Source organism: Andrena cerasifolii, chromosome 3 (genome assembly GCF_050908995.1).
Source record: "Andrena cerasifolii isolate SP2316 chromosome 3, iyAndCera1_principal, whole genome shotgun sequence".
In the NCBI taxonomy this organism is placed as follows: domain Eukaryota; kingdom Metazoa; phylum Arthropoda; class Insecta; order Hymenoptera; family Andrenidae; genus Andrena; species Andrena cerasifolii.
The window spans coordinates 14,075,229-14,097,812 of record NC_135120.1 but is presented as its reverse complement, the minus strand read 5'-3'; the positions used below and the strand labels follow the sequence as shown (position 1 = coordinate 14,097,812).

Genomic DNA, 22,584 nt, shown 5'->3' with positions numbered 1-22,584 from the left:
TTTGGGGGATCCACTTCAATAATAATAACTACAACGCAAAACTCTCGGTGTATATTTGTATAATATCAATAGTCTTTTCAAAAAACATCGTCGGGTACACGAGCAATAAACATTTGTCTCATCTGTAGCCGGAAATAATTACAATCGGTGAGCAAATGCAGCGTTACCTTCTTACACCTTTGTTAACCCGTTAATTCGTCTCGTTAACTGTAGCTAGACCTGGCCGATGAACCAGTTTACTCCCTAATAGCTGTCTACTGAGAATCTTTAGAATTGTAGCGTAGTAACAACGCGACCATACAGTCGAACACTCTCGTACATCTCTGAACACTCTGGGAATCGTACAAGGTTTGTTTCGGAGGCCAAAACGGAAGAGCCCTTAATTAACACCTTAATTAACTCTTCTCGCGCGCATTCCTTTAGTAGCATTCATTCTTCTCTGGACACAAACGAACCTTTCGAACATCTTCAATTCGGATACACTCGTAGACTATGTAGCTATCGCGGGCTCAAATTTCATTGGCCGCTTCCCGACCGTAAAGGTCCTCTCTTTTGTAATTTCGCTAATTGCCTGAACTATAGCCAGGTTGATGAGATACAGTGGAGGTCCAACAAATTTTAATTCTCATTGAAAAATAGCATGACTCTGTTTTACTACCTAGTCGTTACCCTTTCTGTCTCTGGGACGAGGTGAGCGCAATGCAGGGCGAAAAGACGGCGCGGAACAGTGCGGCGGGAGGGAGCCTCGTGAGGCGGCTTCGCGCGATCAATTAAATTTGAGCCTGCCATAGTAAAACTCGCATCGATTGATGGTTACCGTGTGTGATCTTTTTATTCAATATACACGTATATATTAGATTTCTTACAAGCTAATAAATTTATATCGTGAGTAAAAAATAAACGAATTCAACACACTGGTCACATTCAGAGGACTAACGCGCCGTTTATGTGTAACAAAGACTCGCGTGTGCATACGTTTAGTTACACGGGATACAATACGATGAAGTTAACATTGCCACGTCACACTGTGATACGGATGCCGTTGGCAAGGGTACAATGGAGATGAGGGTTCCGATATTTAGCATGAGAAACGCGAGAAGTACAAACCAAAAGAGGAAAGACAAAGAAACGTAAAGAGAGAGAAGCATGGACAGCGTCGACAATCCATATTGGATGGCAGTCTAGGGTGAATATCCACGAGCGTGGCTTTTACACGCGAATCGTGGGGACATCGTAACGCAAGAACGCGGGTCGATGATATCGTCGAAAACGTTAGGTACTGATTAGGGCCATATATATTATATTACATACTATCGAGGTTATAAACGGACTTGTATCGGCTTATAAATAGACTATATACTAATACAGCTATCTGCTACCTTTCAATCTAGACACGCGTATTCACTACGTAACAGAGTCGATTATCGTTAAATTATCGCTACGAAGCTTCATTCAGTCACGACGGCCCTTCTGTCGGATACTATTGAAAACAATTAACAAATGCGAGGAACTGAGTACGTTTCGGTTGAAATTTTTCTCACATGTCTCTGCGCTGTGTACACAATTATACACACGGACCCCGTCGATGATTTCCAATGCTCGTCTACACCAATTTCTCGCCTTCCGATAACCAGGATAGTTTATCTTAGAGTATTAGTTTTTATCGCTTCTCCATCCCATTCGAAAACATCTTACCCCCCGTCTATGAATAAATATTATTTATTAGTCCGTTATAACCGTTGGGTGAAATGTATTAAATAAGTGGCGGTTCCTATGTTACAAGAAGATAGATGCAATAACCCGAGACACTAAAATAATTTCATTACCATTTAAATACACAATATCCGAGCTCACTCTATCGTTGCGTTACGCGGTTGCATTTCTGTTATGGACATTCGATCGCCGTGCAAATTAAATCAACCTTACAACTAAAAACAAACATTATGGACAATCCACCTTTAAATTCTTCTCTCCAACCAACATCAACTGCATACTCGAAATATTAATTCTTTCTTTCCTTGATAGTCAGATATGTACAAAAAGTATTTACAGGGATACATTTACACTACTATGTATATATATATATATTTATAATATATAGTTCAAATATCTCGCGGAGGGACAACTTAAATAATCATTTATAACGGTTGCAATAATTTAGTTAAAAATTAATACTTCCTACGACGAATCTTTGATTAAAGAACTTATACCACTAACAAGTACTTGTCACTCTACAATAGTTGCAACCTCACGGAAACGTACGATGGATCTATCGAACCAGTAAAAATATCTAGTTTCCTCTTTTTCTCTTCCTCTTCCTATTGTTTACGTGCGTAGTGAAAAAATCCTGATATCCAACCTTACATGCTTAAGTCCAAAAGATTATTGTATAGTATTCGTAGAGACTAATTATTCCGCGTTTCATTTAATTCAGTTCTATGTAAGGCGCTTCTCACACACCTGGAGAACATTTCCCGTGTCGTAGCAACGACCGAGCGCGATTTAAAAGCCGCGCGCGTTGCGGCGGCGTTCGCCTGCCCGTGCAGTCCTCGTCAAGATAGACGTGACTGCAAATGCAATTAAGTAATGGACAAGTGTCGCGACTGCGAAAGAAATAATCATCGAACTCTGAATTCATTTCTCCAGCCCTACCTGAATTTCGGGTGTACAAGTTGAGCTCCAACTTGGCCAAAGGCACGATCGACGTAGGTGTTAATTTGTGTGCAAACGATTTTCGTACGGAATGAGAACAGAAGGAAAGAAAATTGCGGAGTAACAATAAATATAAGCGGCGCGGACACTATTTTTGTACAATAGAAAGAAAAACAAAAATGTACAATCAGCAAGTGTTTCGGAGCCACTACCTTCGCCCCCTGATTCAAAGGGAAATGAAAAACGTATCGACTCGAGAACACTAATCCCGTTCTCGGTCCTCTTCTTCTACATCGAGCCTAAGAGTAATAAGTAACGTTCCTTGCTTTTAATTCACACCTTTGGTGTATTCAGCTTTCAGCTGACCCAGCACTAGCTTTATATCGTAAAAGGTAGGTCGCTTCTCAGGTTGTAAGTCCCATGCCTGGAACAGAAACAGGAACGGACGTTCAATTAACGATAACGCAGAGGCGCAATTACGATCGTAACGTGGCCAGTGTGGCGTGCTTACTTGTCTCATAATATCATAAACCTCGTGCGGACAACCATCCGGTGGCTCCATTTTGTAGCCTTTTTCCACGCATTTCACAACGTCCGCTAATGGCTGAAATCAGGGCAAACGGGGGACAGCTGTTATCCAGAGCTGGGCGAAACGCGGGAGGAAGAAAGGCGAATGTTACTCACGATTCGTGGATATGGTACACGTCCAAAGGAATAGATTTCCCACAGCAGTATCCCAAAACTCCACATATCAGACTTATTTGAAAACTTCTGAAAACGAACATTTCAACTTACGTTCGCGCGTGTCGCACTACGTGCGTACTTTGTTCGACGAAACAAAAGGGCTCGAACTCATGGAACACCGCAGGTACATTTTCACCTGCCGCGTTTCCTCCTGTTCCACAGGATCGATTCCGAATCACTGTCAACGGTTCATTCGCGCCCGGTTGCGCCCGCGAATTCGAGCCCGATGGTTTCGCGATCGGAGGTTCTAAGCTCGTATTTACATTCTGCTTTAAAGCCTCTGGTGCAGTCCATTTGATGGGCAGCTTGCCGCCTTCGAGGGAGAAATTCTCGTCCCGCGCCAGGCCGAAGTCGGACACTTTGGCAGAGTTATCCTCCGTGACGAGAACGTTTCGCGCGGCCAGATCTCTGTGCACTACGTGCCGGGACTCGAGATACGCCATGCCGGCGCACGTGTCGCTGCAAGAGAACGGGAACAGGAGCGGTTTAGAGGCCCACAGCCGAACGGGGGTAACGACGGGCGAACGATAAGTTCTCTCCGGCTACGTACTAGGCGAAGTTGATCTGATCCTTCTTGGAGACGTGTAACCTCCCCCGCGACCTCAAGTAATCCACCAGGGATCCCTTGCTCATATACTCCGTGACCAGGTACATGTGTTGGTTATTGAAGACGAGGCCGAGCAGCTTCACCAGGTTGTCGTGAATCAGCGACGTCATCAGGCTCGCCTCGGCCAGAAACCTCTGGGCCGCCTCGCTGTTGTCCTTGAGCATCTTCACGGCGACCCTCTCGCCTCTGTAGACGCCCAGCAGCACGTCCCCGAACTCCCCTTTACCGATACACTCCCTCAACTCGAGCTCGTGGGTCTGTATCACCCAGCCGGCCTCCATGAACGCCTTCGGGTCCACGCAGAAGTCCTGCTTGCCCTGTTTGGGCAGGGACTTGGTCAGCTGCGTGGACAGCCCGTCCGCGTCCTGCTCGTAGTGCTCCACCAGCAGCGCGAGGTTCTCGAAAAACTCCTCGTCGTCTATCGTCAGCTGATTGTTCTTGTACTTGACCCTGTAGTGCTGTACACGGCCCTGGTAGCACACGCAGAGCGTGTAGTCGCCGGGGAAGTTGGTCGACTCCCGGACTAGGAACAGGCCGTCCTCTCGCGGCCGCAACAATCTCTCCGCAGTTTCCCGGGATATCTTCCCGTGGAACCATCTGCAACACGACGATCGATTGGATCGGGCCGCGCGGTGGTCGCGGCGGATGGAAAGTGGAAAAGAACCAAGCAGTGTGCGTGCTTGGTCGAGCTGCTCGAAACGATTAGGGGATAGGCGACGAAATTCTACCGAGTGGCACGCTTAAACGACTGGGCAAGCATGCGCGTACATCGAAACCGAGACTCAGTGATCACGCCTTCGGAATGTCGAAAATCAACGGCAACCTCTTTTGAGAAAGGCAACCCCCCGCTGATTATACCATTTCTCGCCTGGAAGCGAACGGTTTCTTCTCGAACCCCCCCCCCACCTTCTTCGTCTATTAGGTACACCAGCCTTTAGAGTGCATGATACTTTATCGCGCGAGAAAATAAGGCGTTTGGAACGTTCCACGTATTCAACCTCTCCGAGCAGCCTGCTTTTAACTTAACCGAACGATAAACGCCGAGCGGCGCGCCTCTCCCAACGAATCCCCTAATTACTTCGAGCTTATGTCCGGAGGTTTATCTACGCGTGCAAAGAACGAATACGTACGGCATAGCGTTCAGTTTGACCTCGTGCCTCGGATTCACCGGTAGCGCAGCAGGATTGCTAGGATTCGTAAGGTTGGCGGTGAGGATTACCGGCGGCGAGCCGGCGTTCATGTGACTGGTTATATTCGGAGCGGTGACGTTCGAATGCGTGGTCATTGTCGGTGACACTGGATGGGACGGAATGTTACTTGCAGACAAGTTGGAAGGAACGTTGTGCTGTGTGCTATTTTGTATGAGGGGATGGGACGTTACGTTTGAGGGGATCGTATGGTGATTCTGATTGCCGTCGAGCTTCGCTTGTCGCGCTGGCGCTGACACATTCGGGTATCCGCCACCCGCATTGTGATACGTTGGCATCGCAACTCCCGCGGTGGCCTTTGCGAACCTGCAACCGACAACAGCTCCTTAGTTACCCCCTTCGCCCCCACTTTTAATCTCTTCGCTCTCCCGCCGATCTACACGTTCACATCGCCGCCGTGTCTGACTGCCTTCGGCGGGGGTTTTAAAAGTGGCTAGGGATTAAAGACTGGAAGACGCTCAATTGCGAACAATTCGTGCGAGGTCATATTCTCGGCTGTAAATCATGCTAAATACAGTAGGTGTGCGCTTCCCGTGGATCAGATGTAGCGATGGAGGCGGGGCAAACAGGCGGGAGATAAAATGATAAGGATGACCGAGTGGTTTTGGGGCGGGGGGTGCCTCTCACGATCCGTGGCCTTCAGCAGGCAATTCATGTTGTCCTGACTATAATTACTCTTCGACATCTCGATCGAAGTATAGTTAATCTTCAAACGCGGAATGAACAGAACCCGTTTCAGCACATTTTGCAGTCCTGCTTCTGCTAGATGAACGATATTTGCGTAGCTAAGTCGCGAGGTAAGTGATAGATGGGCTTGTAGAAGAATCTTGAAATCCCAGAGACCTATCTGCTTACATAAGGATTCATCAGGGTATTGGCGCACTTTCGAATCAATGCTAATCGAACGTAACGCGCTTATGCGAAATGATGCGCGCTCGTCTGCGATCGTACGTTAACGCGAGACGTATCGTCAACCGATACGAACGGGGAGAGAAAGAGGCACGGCTATCGCGTATCTATCTCAAAGGCAAAATCAACGGCGGAACCACATGCTCGCAGGACCAAGTCCCCCACGACGTAGTGGATCTTTATCGTCGTCGCGCCAGAAACCAGATATCTGATGCGCGGTCTTTCAGCAAACGCGCTGCCAAAACATTCCTGATAGGTTTCAATTACAAGCGCTATCTTCGACAGATGAAACGCCATCCGACACGTGTTGCACAATCGAATCATCTGCTCAACAGCCACTTAGTAAGACCCTCGTCTTGGGAGCGCAATTTAGGGCCTCTTGGCGCGGTAAAATCATTCGGTTCGCTCCGAATTAAATATGCACCTCCTCGAATACGAGACACTAAAGTCACCGGTAACGTACTCCAAATTGAGTGCCTCCTCGAAAGGTCAACGCGTCCAAAAGATCGAGGCAGACAAATGGAAATGACCAGGGGCGAATTTGGGTAGAGATTAAGGGGAGGTTCCGGTCTAAAAATCGATTTTTTTTTATTTCATTTTTCGAATGTTCTTCGAGGAATACGTGTTTAAAAGGATTTGTTGAAATTCGTAAAATTCCCGAAGTTATAGGCATTTGAGTAGCGGCAAATGCATGGGTAACAACCGGCCACTCGGCGCCCACGTAAAACTTTAAAAATCGTTTTTCTCGAAACAGTGTTCTCAAAACGGTGGGACCTGTATCTCCAAAAGTTATTATCCGAATCGATTGAAATTTTTTTATTTTGACGAATATACTTCTGGCTAGCGAGGAAACCAGAAAAATTACAAAAATTGAGAATTTATAATTTTCTAAGGCGTTGAAAGCATGAAAACTATAGGGAAAAAGTGATTACAAACTTCAAGTGTCGTTATTTTCTAAAAAAAAATGTAATTTTTGTAATTTTTTGTGGTTTTCCCCCTAGCCAGAAGTATATTCTTCGAAATAAGAAAAGTTTCAGTCGAATCGGATAATAAGTTTTGGAGATACAGGTCCCACCAATTTGGATCAATTTTTTGACACCTTGACTTTAACGACTCCCCAGTGCCGTCTGCAATGATTAATTATAAACCAAAAAATATATTTCTATAACTTAAGACATCCTTAATACAATGCAGAAGGTCCCATTAAATTATATGTAGTAGTTTTCCTTTAATTAATTCCTAAAGATAACCGATTTTTGGGGGCTCTAACCGGAAGGTCCCCTTAAGTAGGCTGCATGGGAGTGGTCAATTTCGGGGAGCGATAACTTTTGGGGAGCATCCAATTTTAGGAGGCGGAAAATGTTGGAGAGCATCAAATATTGGGGAGTATTAAATTTTAGGGAGCGGAAAATTTTTGGAGCGGCAAATTTGAGGGAGCGATAAATTTTGGGGAGGATCCAATTTTAGGCGAAAGAAATTGCAACAGTTTTAAACACAGAAGCTTTCGACAACTATAAAAACAATTCACTTTTTCTCATGTAGCGAATCAGCACCAACTAATGCGCGAGTTGCAATATTTAATTAATTTCAAAATTATCTCGACTCTTTTAAATTAAAATATTTCATACTATTTCGCGGCAAGGGCGGCAGACGCTCGTCAGTTTAGGGGCGCCGAATCTCAAAATCCGCCCCTGGAAGTAACTATTCGTTACTACGTCTCCTCCACATGCCACCGCAAATCTAATTCCCCAGCAACGAAATGGTTCGCGCCCAGATTCACGAGCGTTCTTCCAACGTCAATGTACCTATTTCTGCGCGAGGCGGCCAGCCAGAAAAGCGTCCCCCTATTGAAAGTTATGAAGCAAAGCGAACGGCAGTGTACACAGACGATACGCACCATATTTAATCGCGCATCCGCGGACTAAGGTGAGCATTTAATAAGGCAGTTAGTTTAAGTGGCCATTGTTCCGACGCGTACACGCTGCCCGTTCATACAGTCCGCATTATAATGCACTAAGACCGATAGGCGGACATGCATGAAAGATGAATCACGCCCGTACATTTTCAAAACGCACGGGAAACGGATGAATCCGCTTCTCGATGCCGGCGCGACCAACGGACGTCTGGTTTCCTTCGGGCACTCGAGGGCTCGCCGCGTCCTTAATCCCCGTGTTTTTTCGCGGTTTACTAGCTTGCAGCGGGAGCTCGGGGCAGAAGGAGTCTCTCGCGCACAGCTCTGCAGAAGTATATTTCTCCGGGGTACAGAATGGAAAAGGAATGGCAAACGATAAAGCTTGCTCGGTGCAGTTTCTTTATTCTGAGCAGGATAACGAAGAGCGCATAGACTCCTCGGTCAAAGCAAAAACTGTGACGCTGGTGCTTTACAAGCTAGCAACTCAGCAATTCTCAAGTTACAAGTTAAAACCTCGTCGTCGCGGTAAGCGGGCCTCGCTGGTTTTCAATTAAACGTTACTTCGGCAGCAGTTTCTGCGACACGAGTTTCTCGCGACACGATCGGCAAGACCGTGGTGGAAACTCTTTCCAGGGAAAATGCGCGCACGACGCGGGGCGTCCGTTTGGAAGTACGTAACGCGAAATATTGAATAATTCAACTGGAGTTTATCCTTGGCCGGTGTCTATGACGAGTACGTACATACGTTATGTCACGCGAAAATATATAGTTGCAGTCGGACATACTAATTCGAGAATGCTCGTTGCGCAAGTATGAATGGCCACCGGGCTGCTACCGTCCTTAACTTTACGAATTCCGAATAAAACTTTCTCCCAGACTGTCCTCCACCTTCTGTTTAATTTAGTATTCCATTAGGCCCTAAGGCTTGGGGACACTCTTCGTAGGTGAACGCTCCGTTCTTCCTTTCCAAACACCACCCGCCGTTCAATGAAGTCTATTCGTGTGCTGCTTTCCATCGTACGTATAAAAGTAACCTTACGTCTCGTCCTCCATCGCTCTCCGAGAGCATATTCAGGAATTATGACGAAACTTGCAACGTGGCCAACGTATATTAAGCTGGCGTAGCCATTTGAAAAGGCCATCGCAAATTAATACGATATTTTTTACCTATTTATTTGCTAATTATTTGCCAAAGAATTAATTTCTTTGCTCCAGCCGTTTTCGAGAAACTGTGGCTATGCTACCGTAATATTAAGCTGGGCTAGCTACTTATTGTATCACTGTACCTAAGAAAGATATCAATCCCATTCTTGCAGCATATTTTTTGCTAATTTATTGCTCTTAATCCACTGAATATTAATTTTTTTGCCCCAGCCGTTTTCGAGAAACTGTGGCTATGCTACCGTAATATTAAGCTAACGTAGCCACATGCTGTATCACAGTACGTAACAAAGATATCGAAGCTGTCTTTGCGGCATATCTTTTTGCTAATTATTTGCTCTTAATCCAGCGAATATTAATTTTTTTGTTGCAGTCATTTTCGAGAAGCGATGATCGCGCTAGAACAGCGTTAATGTAGCATAGCCACGTGTCGTGCCTTTGTGACTGCAGCAAAAAAATTAATATTCGGTGGATTGAGAGCAAAGAATTAGCAAAAAAATATGCCGCAAGAATGGGATCGATATCTTTCTTAGGCACAGTGATACAATAAGTGGCTAGGCCAGCTTAATATTACGGTAGCGTAGCCATTGTTTCTCGAAAACGGCTGGAGCAAAGAAATTAATTCTTTGGCAAATAATTAGCAAATAAATAGGTAAAAAATATCGTATTAATTTTGCGTCGGCCTTTTCAAATGGCTACGCCAGCTTAATACACGTACGTGACCATCACTTTCCCGGCGCCTTGTGCCCCCGAAAAAACAGACGTCCTAGAAACTCGTGAATTCTCGTGGCAGCATATTACGCGTGAGAAGAGTGAAGCATTGCCCATGCAAATCCGTGACTAGCTACCCGAAACCCTCGCGAATTTCTCACAAGATCCCGAGTGCTTCCGCGGTAGCCGGCTCCCAAAGCCCTGTCCCAGACAGCTGTTCCTTGTTAGCCATGGTAATTAGCGCGGGCGAACGGAAATTCGGGGACGATGGCTGCACGAATCGGCGGGGGCAGGTGGCATACCGACGGTCACCAGGAAAAGCTACTCGACTGTACGATAAACGAATTATTCGATACCTTCTTGCACCCCTTGGATGCCTGTGCTATTGTGCATAGTTTCCATCACCGACGAACCGTTCGGCTTCGTAGTCGCAATTGAATTTCAATGAAAAGAGCGCGGCACGCGCAATAACCACCTCGGGAACTTTTATCACGTGGAGCGTGACACGTAGCACGTAGGTACACGTATACTTACGCGTGGAAAAGCGCAGAGGCGAGCGGAAGTCGAGAGAAAATGATCGCGCAAACGCGATACGCTTGCGAGTGCACACGCTTTGCCTGGGGATTTTCGCGACACGCGATTTTAAACGAGGCGAGGCGATATACTCGCTCGGGTCGACCTGTCGACGGGTGCCTGTTTATGCGCATCCGCGCAAAATGCCAGCCTATAATCCTTTGTTACGGCCAATAAAGCGCTAGAGAAGCTTTGTGCCGGTTAATCCGATACGCGAGCGCGCTTGCGGTGAACCAGTTCGCGCCTGTCGCGTTTAATGGGCATACACGGCGAACAAAACGCGTTCGAATGGCTCAATTAAACGAGTATCGATATTAAGTGGCAAGCCAGAAGTGTGAACGCGCGATAGAGTACCCGTACAGAGCGCTTCGGAAAGCTCGATCAAACCCTTACCGCGTCAATTCCAATCGAAACGGGGAACAAAGGTTTGCGCGAGCGAGCGCTGTGGATCATTGTCTCTGCCCGCTGAATTCGCCGGTGATAGGTACTTCTTATGGAAGATACTCCACGCCACCCAGTAAATCCACTGGACTCCTCCGTTACCGAACCTACACGTAACGCGAATAAATCGGGTGCAGCCGAGCCACGGCCCCAAGAAATTCGAGGCTTATTCCCTGCTGCAAGGGAAACCGCAAAAGTGGCTCGCTCCATTCCGCGCGTCTAAAGATATCAAGCGACGGGAATGAAAAAAGAGGAAAAAATGGAGGAACCGGGCGCGCATTGCTCGCGCTGGTGCAAGCATCGGTGCAGAGTGACAAACGGCTGCAAAATGCGATTCCGTTGGATCCGCGGCCGAGCGCGGCGCGCATCGCGGCGTGCGAACCCGCCTACTAATTGAATCTCTAATTGCTGATAATGAGAACTTATTATCATCGGCTCGTACACGGCGTACCGCGGGGAAACCTGTATTAATTATAGTAATCGAGAACGAGAGCGCCGTTGCAACGGCGAGGGGAGTAGACGCCCGGTTTATCGCGTCGAGCGCAATTCTACCGCGAATCATTCAGCGAAACTTCCGTCTTTTCTACTATTCACTAGACTAATTGCTCGGTTGTATTTGACTCGGCAGCTGGAGGATTCACTTGGCACTGTCGCTTTCGCGGCGATGTTAGAGCGCGAGGCCCACGTTGGGAAACTCGGACGGTCGCCTCGCTTCGAGGGAAGTTGGGGTTACACAGAGCGATACGAATGGGATTTGTTTGGGAAGGTACGTTAAGGGGGTATACCCGTTTGAACCCTCGGAAAATGTGTGCATTTGTGGATTTTTTTACAAGCCAACGGCTTGGTGGAGATTTCCCGTTCTTTTTACTATCTTTACATAGTATTATGAACTACTTAAGAAAAAAGTTTCAGTTAAAAAACTATTGTTTTTCCGAAGTTATGCATACATATCCGAAAGTCTCTCGATTTTTCGACTGCCCAGTCTCCTTAAGGGGTTAGACCACTCTGGCCAGCTAACGAAATATCGCATCTTTGGGAATTTATTTCTAAGTGACAAGAATTTAACCGAACTTAACCCCTTAAATTGGACCGAACGAGGAGTGGACCTTGAAGGACCCTAGACATTCGCAAAACTCCCCATTCGAATCCTTCAATTCACCGTATTTTCCGAGCTATGTGGTGGAAAGTGCATTGATGTACCTATCGAAAATAGAGTTGTTTATTTGAGAAGCGATAGAATCTTGCTATTGTTCGTTATTGCGGTGCAGAAACTGCTGCCCCGCGTTTGTGGATTCGTGCACCCCCAAATTGCTCGCTCGAATCTTCAAAGACCTGCCGTTTACAAAAGGGAAGAGGGAGTGGTTGCTGGGAAGAATGTCGGGAACGAAACGTGCGCTGCGTTAAGTATACAATGGGGTTCAGAAATCGGCAAGAATCCCTGACTAGCCCGTTGCTAATTCCAGGACTGGAAAGCTTCGCGATGTCACGGGCGAAGGGCACCGAGCACCTGCACCCTGTTGTTCGGGCACGCAGCGTCTCGTGCCGCGAGACCAGCGAAATCGGTTTCACGAGAGAGGACCCAGCCATTTGGAAAATCAGCTCGGTGAAAGGAGCCGCGCGTTTCCATGGGACTCCGTACTCAACTACCTATTCGTCGATTTCATCGACGCAGCAAGTAGTTTTCGTCGATCGAACGCGGGGTGGATCGTGCAGGGGATGAAGGACGATATTCTCCAAGCTCATCGCCCCCGTTTTAACGTAATTTATGCAAAGCCAGCTCGCGCCGATGTCACGTAACCGAGCTGCTATTAATATACGCGGCACGCGAGGGAAGAAGCCACCCGTGAGAGAAAGAAAAGGAAGAAGCGCGGGACGGAGCAAAGAGCACGCTCTCGACAGATTTGCTCCGCGCTGTGTTCCTCTTTAACAGTACACGTTACTGTACCGTGACCCGACGTTTTCCATCTGGCGTTACCGCGATGCTCGCGCGCGTTTACCATTTCTTGCCTCGCGGAACGGCGACGCTTTTTCCCCGGGAGGCGGAACGATACGTCGCCTCCAGAGAGCAACGGTGGAGACGGATCGAAGGGGCGGGCGAGGTGACGAGCAAAGCTAGCAAGCCGGTGGATCGGAAGCTGATGAATAACAGGAGGAGGCCTAGGCTTCGCTCCGAAACGCGCCTCGAGATTCTACCTAGAAACCTGGAATAGCCTGCACCGTCCTACAACGCTGATCGCGTTAATAGTCTTCACCTAGAACTCTACATTTCCAACGAGTGTCCCCGCGATGGTAGATGCGCGGCACGATTCACAGGAGACGAGGCTGTATCGCGCGTCTCGAAGGCAACGGCGCGCAAACTTGGTCTCGCGCAGCGAAGAAAGTATGACGCGACCCAGAAAAATATCTGTCGCCGGCCGACGACGCGCGAAGCTTTGAAGATTAATCAAGCTGCGCGGCAGAAAGGGGAGGGGGATCGAAATGGAATGACGGAGAAAGACTCGCCGTACATAGGCACCCCCGCGTCGCGAATCCTGGCCCTTGGAGCGCGCAACATCGGCGACGCTGCGACGCGATGCTTGCTTATAAAGCGTGCACTGTTTGTAAAAGGGGCCCATTGTCCGGGCAGTGTAATTATACGTGGTGGGAGCAATTTCTGGAATCGCGAGGCAGCAAGTCATTAAATTTCACTAATGAGGCCCGATATTAAAATACGCCGAGCCTCGCGATAACGAACAACCAAGCTCGCTGTGGTCGATCGGGAATACGGAGTACGATCGATCAATGAGCACGCTCGGAGGGATGCGACGCGTTCTGCACGGTGAATCTTATTTTAATCGAAGACAGACTGATTCTGGGGGCAAAGTAACGACTGTCGCGAGACCGGGGAGCTTGTATTCCTACGGAATAAATTCAGCGGAAACTTTGGACGCCTTTAGCGGCCAAGATGGCATGCTCGATGCATAGACCGTGCAATAACGAGCGATGCCGCAAAAGCTTAATGTTTCAACCTTAAGATGTAAAGTAGATTTATCGCTTCTCTTCGGCGTAATTAATGGCACAGTTAAATGACCTCGACTTTTCGAATTAATTAACATCTACTTACGTCCCTCAAAGTTTCTCGGCGCTCTGCAGAACTTCGGTGGGTCGTTCTGCAGAGCGGAATATGCCAGTTTAAGTCATGAATCGGTGGGTATATTCGTCGTGGAATACGCTAGCTACTTTCACCGATCGATGATGTATTCTTTGCCATTATTTACACTTTCTCGAGATCTGTTTGATAATTTGTAGCCACGAGCGATCTTGAGGAGGCTGCTAAGTTCTGCGCGGCGAGAATGCGCAAGATTTATGTGCCGAGGTGGCAAAATTTACTGCTCTACAGAAGTGTAATCGAGGGGAATGCTTGGATACGTTACCTATACTTCAGATTGATTGTCCATCCTTCGGGTATGTGTCCCTCTGAAACAGCCGTAAGATCGGGCACGTTATTTCGCCGTATTTATCAGTGGCTGGATATTAAAAATAACGGGCGAACGAATCGGCAGAAATAGGCAAATATCGTGCCGCTGCGTGGAGGGAAAGGAGTTTTCGAATCCCGTCACGTCATCGTGAAATTCCTTTTTAGAAACTTGCAGAAAAAGGCGGAGAAAAATTGCAGCCGCTGACTAACGCTCGCGTTCTTAAATAGCGAAGAAAAGTGGGAAGCGTGCGTGTCGCAACGAATTTAATGAGACTAACTATGGACGGGACCCTGTGCGTTTCACCGAGACGCTCAATTGTTAATTAAAATACCGAACGGAGCGAAAATAGCCACGGCCGTCGCAAGGAGCAACAAGCACTTTTTCGTGTCATTTAAAAGCACATAATATATTTTTAACACCTGCGATGCGACTGCAGGTAAAAAAGCCGTCCTCGGTAATTAACCGTGCAGCTGAAGCTGAACAGATGCGCGGGTTCGCCTCGCGACATAGTAAATAGTACCGTCGAAAACAAGATTTCCTTAACTAATCTCTTGCGGTGAAAAACACGAAAATTTTTCTCCGATCCGTCAGTATGCCGATTAAAATTTGATGTATGCGGATCATTTGCGTAACAATGCTAATCAAGTATGAGTCACTCGTTGGTGTAACCAGTCAATAAGTGATCATTAGTAGCCGCTTGAAATCACGTGCGTTTGAATAAAAAAAAAAACTTGATCGAACGACGCTTAACTTTGTCATCGGTTTTTGCAATACGGAACGATCGAGCCGATATCGTTTGATCAATGACCGCGCCACCGTCTCGTAACGTTCAACCGCAAGGTTGCGGTCATTCCCTCTCGCTCTGCCTCTTCCGAGCTCCGCGCGGAGTCCAATTAATTAGGGGAAAAACACGCGTGAGAGAATCGTAGCTAGCTCCGACCGCGAATTCGCGGTTTCCCTGCCTCTAGGCGAGCACATCCGCGGCTGCCACGTGGAAAAATATCCAGAGGAAGAGCGACCCATTTGCCGGCGCGTACAATTAAGCATTGTGACTGAATTATCCGACGAGGATGCCTAGCACCGTTCGTTAACCGTATAATTAGCCGATTGCTAATGGCTCGAGTTCGCATGAGCTATTTCTCTCGCCTCGGAAGCGTATTAATCACTCGCGGCGAGGCCTTGGACAGATGGCACATGGGAAATGTAGGGTGAACCGGGCGGACGAGTGGAAAAGGTTGGAAAAACCGTGGCGGGAAATTTGGAATGCGAAGGACACGTGTGCGCCATCAACGCGGCTCCGAACATCATCGTCAGCCGGCTGGAACGGACGTGCCAATGGGGCTTTGAGGAACGCTCTCCTGCAATTCGACGGCCGATTTACGCGACAGAAGCGTAGCCCCCTTTTTTCGGCGTTTGAGCGTTCACCAACGATCTCGCACTCGTCTCGATGATACTCGTTTCGGTTTCACCGCGATGGTACTCGGCGCACTTGAGGCGGGTCGTCGAGGGTATCGTTAGGAATGAAATATGCGTTTTGAAACGCGGCTCTAGTCTACGGCCAAGCACGGAGACTCGACGTGAAATGCTGTATCTCGTTCGTACGGTGCGTTGCATAACTACAATTACGGTCGCATGCTTGATCGCGATGTACGCCAAGGCTCGGTGTAACAAATCCTTTCGCTCTGTCGCGATGATCAGCGATAAAGCTCTGCATACATTACATAATGTGTCACAGCGAAAAGACATTAATTCTACCGGCGCGGCGGCGTGCGAGCAAATAACGAGGATCAATTTCGAAACTGAGACGCGCAGGGCAGCCCGGTGGGCACTCGGTAACCTCGAAAATCCCCGTGCAACGAATCGAAGACCGGGGTCTGTGCTGCGTTCATGCGATAGTTCCTGCGGAATTGTACGTGCCGAAAAGGAAGCAGCGATAGTGTCACCGAATCGATATGGGATACTAAGAAACAGGCGGAAAACGTTTCTCTGTCATTCGGTGGGTTTAGAATGCAACTGCGTGTGTCATTTAAATAACGCCCACTTTTGACTTGCAATAGAGAGAGGGGGGAGAGGAAGAAAGAGGGGGAGGGGGAGAGAGAGGAAGAGAGTAACAACTCAAAATGTAATCTCCGATCGAACCGAGCCGCTCGCGCAATTGGGAGTGTGGTTGCCTGTAAATAAAGAAACAGTCGAGTTTCTGTCAATCCGCCGTGTCATCTCGAGCGAAGTGAGTATCTCGGAACGACAGGATTGGGAATGTTTTAACGCGTGTAACAGCACCGCAACAGTTTCATCCTGCGCGCGAAATACGCCTGAAATTCGGCACTCACCTTGTCGTATACACCAATTTCCCTGACTGGCCTGCGGCTGGACACAGGAAGCACAATAACACTATGTCACATGAACGAATATTCGTAGAAACCACATGAAACAACGATACAATCGCCTCGCGAAACGTCACACTCACTTTGGTCGAGCGGCCATTTTACTACACACGACCCCGAGCGAAGAACATCTTGATCTACGAGAGATGCCAGGGGCTTGAAGTTAATCCACGACAGGCCGCTAGTGAATCTTGCGGTACCAACGTTGCAGAATCGTGTTAGTGATGTTTCCATCGAAACCGACAGGTGGATGTGTTCGAAAATTCGACCGGACTTGCCGGCGACGTCCTTCTACGTCATTTTCTTATGTTCAATCGCGAATGATGTCCTGCCATCGGTCTTTAAATGTTGTGCCCGATATAAATAAATTGCCATATGTCCTCGTACGTGGGTCGCGTGCGTGTATATGGATGGTTGGTTAAGTTTCATATAGTTTTCGGTTCAACAACTTTAGTGTAATGCGCATTTTTATTTAGTTAAACCTTGCCATATGGCGATGGTGTACTTTTGATCTGGGACAAATTTATGTAAAAAGAGGTAGTTTATAATTAGATCGCTGAAATGGCGCCTCGATTGCGAATTTTATCTAACATTAACGAGGTAATTGCTACGTGTTTTTGAATTTCGTACGGTTTTCGTACGCAAATGAACATGGTGTAACCGAGAAGCATTCATTTTTCAGCGATTAAAAGGCATAGAGGATAATGTGACAGGCCACCTGTACGGCGTTATGTACAATAATACGTTAACAGTATTAACATTTAGCGTGAATTTAGGCAACGATGAAGAAGCCAATATAAATCATACGACGTTACAATTGCACATGCCTGCAGAAATATATCTCTGTGGTATTTTACACGTCGGCGAATGCGAGGAAAAGCTTCCCGATACTTTTCAAGTGAGATTACGTGTGTTTATAAGCGGAGGAACGCGTGACTATCTTGCTCTGACACGTTTATTTGAAATTGTTTAGGACATCGACATCACGGACAACCCCTTGCTATTAAAGTACTCCCATCACGATTTAAAGATAGAATCATATTTTTACATTCACCAAAAGCTCGAAGCTGCTAACGATGTCACAGCCATTAACGAAGGTGACATTCATAGAGAATTTCTGTACATTAGATTAAGGGGAACTATGCCACTGGTCACTCAGAATGGTAATGTGATAGAAGCGTTAGAAGAATTAAGAAAAGATGTAAGTTATCAGTATCTTATTAAGAGCCTTGGAGAGCTACCACTAAACCTGCGAAATAACAAAGGAATTCGTTTACAGATCGCATCAGGGAAGATAGGAATTCACTTTCCAGCGAAGAACGCTTTCCTCTTCAATCATGAAAATAATTTCAGGGATATATGTTTGAGAAAACTGTTAGACATGTATGACTATTACGAAGGCACTACGATTGTAAAAAAGGGCATTATACGACCTGCTGGAGTTGTGGTACTTTTAAACACTTTTATCGTGCTTTCTACTTTTTACTGCTCTAGAAAATATACTCACTTTACTAAATTTAACAGGACGCCGTGAGTGCCAATATACTTTTAAAAATGTCTGCAGATAGCCTTTCCGAAGAACGGACTAAATACGCCCCAGTGCTCCAATACGTAAAACGTAAATTTCCATTACAATATTATGTGTACATAGAAATTAGATATACTATGCTTTCCGAGTATACGCTTATAATACCCTAATGAAAAAATGTTTATAACATAGGACCGTTTGACAGTTTGGAATGTAATTTATCTATTGATACGTTATCATTCGTCAATCTGAAAATGTATTCAGCAGACTTGTATGGAATATTAGTAGAATCCATGTGTCGAAATATTAAGTTAATAGAAAAGTGTTTTATGGATCAGCTTAAGAATTCTGAACTGTCTATAAAACTGCCTATACCCATGCATTTCAAACCCCATGGTTTCGGGCATTTACTTACAGTAGTCTATCCAAACGATTGTACAGACAGAGAAACAAGTAAGATTCCTTTACTTTGTCTCTTATGCGTCGCGTACAGTACTGAAACGGTTTTCTACACGAATTTAATGTGTTTCACTTCAGTGCCATACCGTGACGAGTTACACAGAATCTTAGGATTAGGTATGACTAGACCTCACTTCCGCCATGGGAACGCTGTGAAATTTTATAACGATTCACAAACGAGTGATATACTCATAAATCCTCATGAAGCAATTTCACAAAACGATGGTACGTACTTCGTATTGCACGTTAGAGCAACTTAGTAGTTTTATATATCGTTATCAATTTCTTAATAGATGCAGTAAATACCACTCGACAAACGGGAATTGTGCAAGGCTTATATGCGTATCATCATTATATGCAAGATGATTTCGATGACAACGGCTGGGGATGTGCCTACAGGTCTCTGCAAACTATCATCTCATGGTACAGGTAATGTTGAATCATTCCGATTGACCACGCATACCCGGCAGCGAAGATCTTTCCTCCTAAGTGCCTTTCAACTTTGTAATATAGTTGATGCCTCAACTGCCTCGTTTTATCCGGCTGAAAGGTGCTTAGGAAGTGGTACTTTCTCCACGAGGTATATGTGACATTAGAAAACTTTCGTTGTTCACAGATTACAAGGCTACACCGAGGTACCTGTACCTTCTCATTGTACAATACAAAAGTGTTTAGTTGATATAGGAGACAAACCCTCAAATTTCATTAATAGTAAACAGTGGATTGGCTCTACGGAAGTAGGGTTTGTACTAGAGAGTCTTTTAGATGTCAGTGTTAAAGTGCTATGCGCATCTACAGGTGAAGAAGTATCGACGTTAGCTACGAGCCTATTACATCATTTTCAAACTCAGGGTACACCGGTGATGATTGGTATGTAATTTCTCTTTTCAGTGAAAGACAAGGTATGTTTGCTCATAGTAGCTTGAGTCTTAAACATGTTCTAGGGGGCGGAGTGTTGGCTCATACAATTTTAGGGGTCAGCTATGACGAGATTAGCGGGGACACGAAATTCTTAATCTTGGATCCACATTACACAGGTCCGGAACATTTACCCACCATAATAAACAAAGGTTGGTGTGGGTGGAAAACCAAAGCTTTTTGGAAAAAAGATGCATTTTACAACATGTGTCTTCCACAGAGGCCATTGTGCATTTGATCATGTTAAATTGTAATTTTAAAGAACATTGTATAAAATCACTTTGGTAGTGTTCAGAAATACTCGTGAAATGAAATGTCTACTACTACATACGCAAGATAAGTTACCATGGATATTGCAGCTATCAAATATCACATTTCGTCATACATTTATTGCAGCGAAGAGTTGCTATTCAGAATTATGTGCATAATGTACATAATTATGATTTTACTGAATTTGTTGTATAGCTAAAACTAATTGCATAGCATATGCATTTTTCATAAATTCCTAGGATCAGAGTTGACGAGAAGTATTTTATTTAATATTAGAAACAAATTGAATCTTCATTCCAATTTTCTATGTTGCTATTTTAACGTTGATTATTCTTTACTGAACTTCTTTTATATGGATTTCTAATTTATATAAAATCAAATGCATTTACGTTTGCAATGACTTACATTGCCAACTTATCACAAAACTCTAATGTAAGTATAATTAAAAAGCAAGTAACATTCATGGAACCGAGAATGTATTTATTGTGACATCAATGTTATAACGTGCTACATCTCTATACAATTCCCTGAAGGATTAAAAAGTTTTACAACTAAATATAAGTTCAGGTGTATATTTTGTAAAGTGTAACATATAAATTGGATTTTTTGCATAAATAAATTTTGAAGAATAATTTTGTTGAAGGAAACAAAACTCTTACTTCTCTCGCATCGAATAGTTTTCTCTTTTCCATTTTATACATTACAAAGCCTCTGCATTACGCATACGCAAATGAAATAAAAAATTATTTTATTTCTCATGGTCTATAACAACAACACAATTAGTTTATTAATAAGACTCTACATACTTCCTGCACTCTTTTGTAGAAGTTGTGCAAAACGATTGGTAATTAAAAGGGAAACATCTATGAACCTATCAACGCAATTGTGCAAACACGTTTCCGTCCGACTGTCCAATTTACTTCCTGGTTTATCGACACATTTCTCCCAACAAAAGTCGTTGAATTCATGAATCTAAAAATGTATGGAGAAAAACTGTTATGGAACTCGATTGACAATGAAAATATCGCTTCTGAATGTTTAATCGTCTATCTACGCATTCTCAAATGATGCAACTGCTTCTATAACATTGTAAAATCAAGCGCACAGGACAAATCTAATACAGAATTTTTTAATTGGAGGATATTAACTTAGAAACAGTACATGGATATGCACATAGAAAAAAAATATGAAGATAACCTCTTTGACATGTTGTAATAAACTCTAAATTGCTTGAAAAGTTTTACGAACTGGACAATATCTATTCATTTAGAATTTATTTCGAACTGAATGATACGTATTCATTTTGGATTTATTTTATAAAAAATATTTCACCTGGGCTTGAAATTGTGCTTTTTGCTTTTCGGCCACAAGAAACTCTTGTAGTTCAGTGTCCATATCTTTGGATTTATCATCTTGGAAGCTGGAGCTACTATTGAACAGGTCGGACATGTCTTATTCTTGTAATTTTCAAAAAATGTGTGCAATATTATTTTTCGAGATTGATAGGGTACTCTTCCCGCACACACGTGGTCACTATCAGTTGGTATGGCTACTACTACTGATAATCACCGCATACTATTTATTCTTATTCGTGGGAATCGTAGGCATACACTAGAAAGTCACACAATACAAGCAAACTTATTCTTAATTCTTCATAGCTACCAACCACGATGTATTATTGGTTACTACATGTTCACACGAAGAATTTAATATTTCATTACATCGCGAGATACTATAAAATCTCACATATAAATAGGTAAGTAAATCTGAAATATAATGAATGCTTTTCCACACAAATTAATGGATGCAATGGCGACCTTACGGCACTGTTCGTAAATGGTACTACGAGTAACTTGCATACGACAGATCGTTGACAGTGAAAGTATGTACTACCGACTTTTCTTACTTAATGAACATATTAAAACGGTTGCCGTGCACTGATTTCTACGCGTTAGAAATTATTATGATTCTAGATAAGAATTCGCGTAATCTTCAGGTAACTAATGTATACTTAAAGAAGTGTATAAGTACAGAATACAGATGTAATGAGAATCTTAGATGCTACAAAATAATAATTTCCTCTCGGGGTAGTAAAAACCGAAACTTGTTAAATACCTATTAAATGCTAATAATGCTATTCCTCTTTTACCACAGTTAATTCTCAGCTAATTACACTATAATTCGTCTTGTTCCTACTTTCAAGAACTGCAAATCTATAATTGTCTTCAACTTTCTACCATAGCAGCCCAATGGCTTGACCGCATTTACCAATCTATATTCAGATTAACGCTTTTTTATTTTTAATCTAGATCTATCTATATTCCACAACAGTTTAACTATTCCGTCTACCATGCGATGTATATATTTCAAATTTCAAGCATGATTGGAGATATAATTATATTTATGGCACAAATTGCGACGTATCTGGGCGCTGGTTAGGATCTAAATTTTCTGAAATTTTCCATTGCATCAAGTAACAGCACAACTTTAATTTACATTAATTTATCTTCTACAACCGATACGCATATAAATACAACGCTAATAAAAGTACCATAGCGTCATCGTGCCATTATCGAACAGTAAGTACATGCAGGAGAAGCGTGTTAAAAGAAAGTGTACGTGACTCGCGTTTTTAGTTTCATCAGATTC

At 44.6% G+C, this 22,584-nt stretch overlaps 3 protein-coding genes across 5 annotated transcripts; 1 reads left to right on the top strand and 2 right to left on the bottom strand.

Annotated features, from left to right (window-relative positions):
* Positions 1 to 42: 42 nt before the first annotated feature.
* Positions 43 to 16,884, bottom strand: LOC143367447 (tyrosine-protein kinase CSK). Of its 3 annotated transcripts, none has more exons than XM_076809262.1 (8): positions 16,707 to 16,884; positions 14,332 to 14,374; positions 5,134 to 5,517; positions 3,947 to 4,600; positions 3,660 to 3,855; positions 3,337 to 3,420; positions 3,164 to 3,256; positions 43 to 3,076 (listed from the first exon to the last, which is right to left on the bottom strand). In XM_076809262.1, exons 3-8 carry the CDS (start codon positions 5,487 to 5,489, stop codon positions 2,981 to 2,983), a joined length of 1,479 nt encoding a protein of 492 aa, XP_076665377.1. In that variant the 5' UTR covers positions 5,490 to 5,517; positions 14,332 to 14,374; positions 16,707 to 16,884; the 3' UTR covers positions 43 to 2,980. The 3 variants fall into 3 exon arrangements, with proteins under 3 accessions (XP_076665377.1, XP_076665374.1, XP_076665376.1); XM_076809259.1 differs by having other exon boundaries at positions 3,337 to 3,423; positions 16,707 to 16,882; XM_076809261.1 differs by lacking the exon at positions 14,332 to 14,374 and having other exon boundaries at positions 3,337 to 3,423; positions 16,707 to 16,883.
* A 138-nt stretch (positions 16,885 to 17,022) lies between these two features.
* On the top strand, positions 17,023 to 20,587 carry Ufsp2 (UFM1 specific peptidase 2). The gene is made up of 10 exons (XM_076809258.1): positions 17,023 to 17,360; positions 17,443 to 17,658; positions 17,734 to 17,961; positions 18,040 to 18,207; positions 18,285 to 18,378; positions 18,481 to 18,741; positions 18,826 to 18,972; positions 19,041 to 19,176; positions 19,364 to 19,617; positions 19,692 to 20,587. Exons 1-10 carry the CDS (start codon positions 17,322 to 17,324, stop codon positions 19,901 to 19,903), a joined length of 1,755 nt encoding a protein of 584 aa, XP_076665373.1. The 5' UTR covers positions 17,023 to 17,321; the 3' UTR covers positions 19,904 to 20,587.
* A 79-nt stretch (positions 20,588 to 20,666) lies between these two features.
* Positions 20,667 to 21,533, bottom strand: Tim8 (translocase of inner membrane 8). Its single transcript, XM_076809264.1, has 2 exons — positions 21,268 to 21,533; positions 20,667 to 20,907 (listed from the first exon to the last, which is right to left on the bottom strand). The coding sequence occupies exons 1-2, from the start codon at positions 21,382 to 21,384 to the stop codon at positions 20,734 to 20,736; spliced, it is 291 nt and encodes a 96-aa protein (XP_076665379.1). The 5' UTR covers positions 21,385 to 21,533; the 3' UTR covers positions 20,667 to 20,733.
* Positions 21,534 to 22,584: the final 1,051 nt, after the last annotated feature.